Source organism: Phodopus roborovskii, unplaced genomic scaffold (assembly GCF_943737965.1).
Source record: "Phodopus roborovskii unplaced genomic scaffold, PHOROB, whole genome shotgun sequence".
NCBI classification, from domain to species: Eukaryota; Metazoa; Chordata; class Mammalia; order Rodentia; family Cricetidae; genus Phodopus; species Phodopus roborovskii.
Window position 1 is genome coordinate 77,405,298 of NW_026126418.1, and position 2,980 is coordinate 77,408,277.

Consider the following 2,980-nt stretch of genomic DNA (forward strand, 5'->3'; position numbering starts at 1 on the left):
AAACTGGGATTCATATGTAAAACAAGCTTGTTTCTAATTTAAATTTTAAAAAACATTAAAAAAGATTATTTAAAAGCAGTATTTGGAAGATTGAAAAACAGAGAATGTGATGGAGGCAAAGAAATAGGGAATATGGACATTGTGCTTATACAGTTGTGAGGAATAACTGGTAGCCACCATGGAGTATATTGGTGATGTACTGTCACCATTACCTTGCTTGTGTGCACTAACAAACACTGACCTCTGACACCTAAGCTGCTCACAGAGAAAGCAGCAGAAACCAGCCAGGTCCCAGTGGAACATACTTGCAGTTCTGTCAAGAGGATGTGTCTTAGGCTTTCCTTCTGCTCATGAGCTTCCTCAGGCCCTGCTTCAGGTCTTTGTTTCTCAAGCTGTAGATGAAAGGGTTTAGCATAGATGTCAAAACAGTGTAGACAATTGTTGCTATATGGTCCTTGACAGTGTAAGTAGACACTGGCTGTAAATATACATAGAAGATGCTTCCATAAAAGAAGGTTACCACGGTGAGGTGGGAACCACAGGTGGAAAAGGCTTTGCGTTTCCCAGCAGCAGAAGGAATCTTTAGAACTGTAAGGAGGATTCTTATGTAGGAGAAAGCAATGCATAGGAATGGAGTCACCAAAACAATTGCTCCTTCTGTCATTATCACAATCTCATTGACAAATGTAGAGGAGCAGGATAATTTTATCAGAGGACTAAGGTCACAGAGAAAGTGGTGAATAACATTGGAGTCACAAAAGGTAAGAAGATTCAGTAAAAGTGTGTGCAGCAGTGAGTGGAGGTGAGGAAGAGAGCAAGAGATGGTTACCAGTAGGACACATCTATAGTGGCTCATGATGGTGACATAGTGGAAGGGGTTGCAGATGGCCACATAGCGGTCAAAGGCCATGACTGCCAAAAGACAGCTATCACTGTTGCCCAAGGCATAGAGAAAATACATTTGTGTCAGACATCCAGCATAGGAGATGGTCTTTTTTTCTGACAGAAAATTCACCAGCATCTTGGGGACAATGGTAGTAGTGAAGCAAATGTCAGTGAAAGACAGAAAACTCAAGAAAAAATACATGGGAGTCTGGAGATGAGGGTTGGAGTGGATGGCCAGAATGATGAGCAGGTTCCCTGTTATGGTGATCAGGTAAATGGTGAGGAGGAGGATAAAAAGTGGCATTTGGTCCTCAGGCCGAGAGGAAAGTCCCAGCAGGATGAATTCAGAGACACTGGTGGTTTGGTTAACTCTTTCCATTGATTTTGATCCAGCTATATACAAGAAGCTGTTATTTAACATATTCAATGATCTAAATCATGAGAACTCAGCAAGTCTTTATCCCATGTTTCTAGGATATGACGACAAGAATTCAATGGTTCTTTTTATAATGCTGTGGATTTTGCTTTCTCCAAAACCTGTGTCATAGATGACCTGAAGGTCAAAATAGACAGAACCCCAAAACCGAGATTCAGATTTCCGGTGGATCTTGAGAGTTACTAATTTACGAAATGTCTGAAATTACAAAGATTAAAGGAAAGATGTACAAGACTCTAAGAAATGGCCAGGAAGGCAGACAGATTCTTCCAGCTCCCCTCCACATCAAAAATCTTTGCTTCCAGCTTTCTCCAGAAGCTGGCATTCTGCATGTCTGCAATTGGTTCCAAATCTGCCTCTCAACCAGCATCCAACTTTATTCTTCTCCTCTGGCTGAAGCTGGTTAAGAAGAGTAACAGGAAATGAAGACCGGACTAATAGCTGCTCAAAGGGGCGATACACCTCCCTTCTCTGACCTCAACTCTTTATCCCCCCCTTTTATCTCAGGGTCCCAGCATAATGTTACTTTCTCAGCTTTCATCTCAAAAGACAGCGCTGTCCTGATTCCAGAGGCAAAGGCAGAAGTCCAGGCAGAGCCTCATGGTTTCAATTTTGCTAAATCTGGTTCTGGGAGCCTTCTTAGAATGATAGTTGTGTGATGACTTCTCAAGAAAGTTTGTTCTGTGATTGCTCTAAATAGAGAAAATTTGAGTCATAGTTACCAGAGCTAACTCCATGGGGATGAGATCCCTAAGGCTTCCTTCAGATGTTGAAACTAAACTCAGACTGCTTTAACTTCATTTCAGTATCTCAGGGGCATACCTTTGAGCAATGATTATTAAGGGTATAGATGTATGTGGATGAATATTTTTATGTTGGGGAAATTTACTTATTGTATTAATCCTCTGAGAATTTCCTACAATGTATTTTGATCAACGCCAGCCCCCACTTTTCCTAGATCAACTCTCTGCTTAGTTATTGTAACTGCTGTGTGCTTTGTTTCTCTAATTTGCAATTCCCTGTTGATAGCTGAAGTGGACTAACTTTTTATATTTTTATTGACTATTGTGTATCTTCTCTGATGAAATGTCTGCTAAGGTCTTCAGCTCAGTATTTTACCATCTCTCATAGCCTCCCTTCCCCTTCATGTCATGTGTGCCTTTTGATCCCTCTACCACTTGTCCAGCAACTTCTTTTTTTCTACCACTCTCTGATGATTCTCTTTGTAGTTTCACAGTCTGTATTCACACTCAACTCCACTTACATCCACACATATGGAGTTCATAAGCTAGGATTCACATGGGGACAGAATATACAATATGGGGCTTTCTGAGGGTCAGTTATTTAGTATAATGCTCTCCAGATAGCGATGGCTATTCTTGGTTGTTACCTTGACTACATCTGTAACTATCTGAAACCCAAATGCTTGGGTACACCTGTGAGATTTTTTTTTTTTTATGAATCATTTCAAATGGAAGAGTTGCTTCTAATCTGGGTCTTTGAAATGGGAAGACAAATTTTTCATCTTCTCCACACCTTCTTCTGGCAGTCTATATAAAGACATGGAAAAAAGAATCTCTTTCTTTGCCTGTTTTTCCTCCTCTCACTGTTAAGTCCATTTCTTCACTGGCCTTAGAGCCTATTCATTTAGGATTATGG

The 2,980-nt window shown here is 40.6% G+C and overlaps 1 protein-coding gene across 1 annotated transcript; it reads right to left on the reverse strand.

Moving 5' to 3' along the window:
- Positions 1-331: 331 nt before the first annotated feature.
- On the reverse strand, positions 332-1,264 carry LOC127222146 (olfactory receptor 1L8). Its single transcript, XM_051184025.1, has one exon. The coding sequence runs from the start codon at positions 1,262-1,264 to the stop codon at positions 332-334; it is 933 nt and encodes a 310-aa protein (XP_051039982.1).
- Between the last annotated feature and the right edge of the window lie 1,716 nt (positions 1,265-2,980).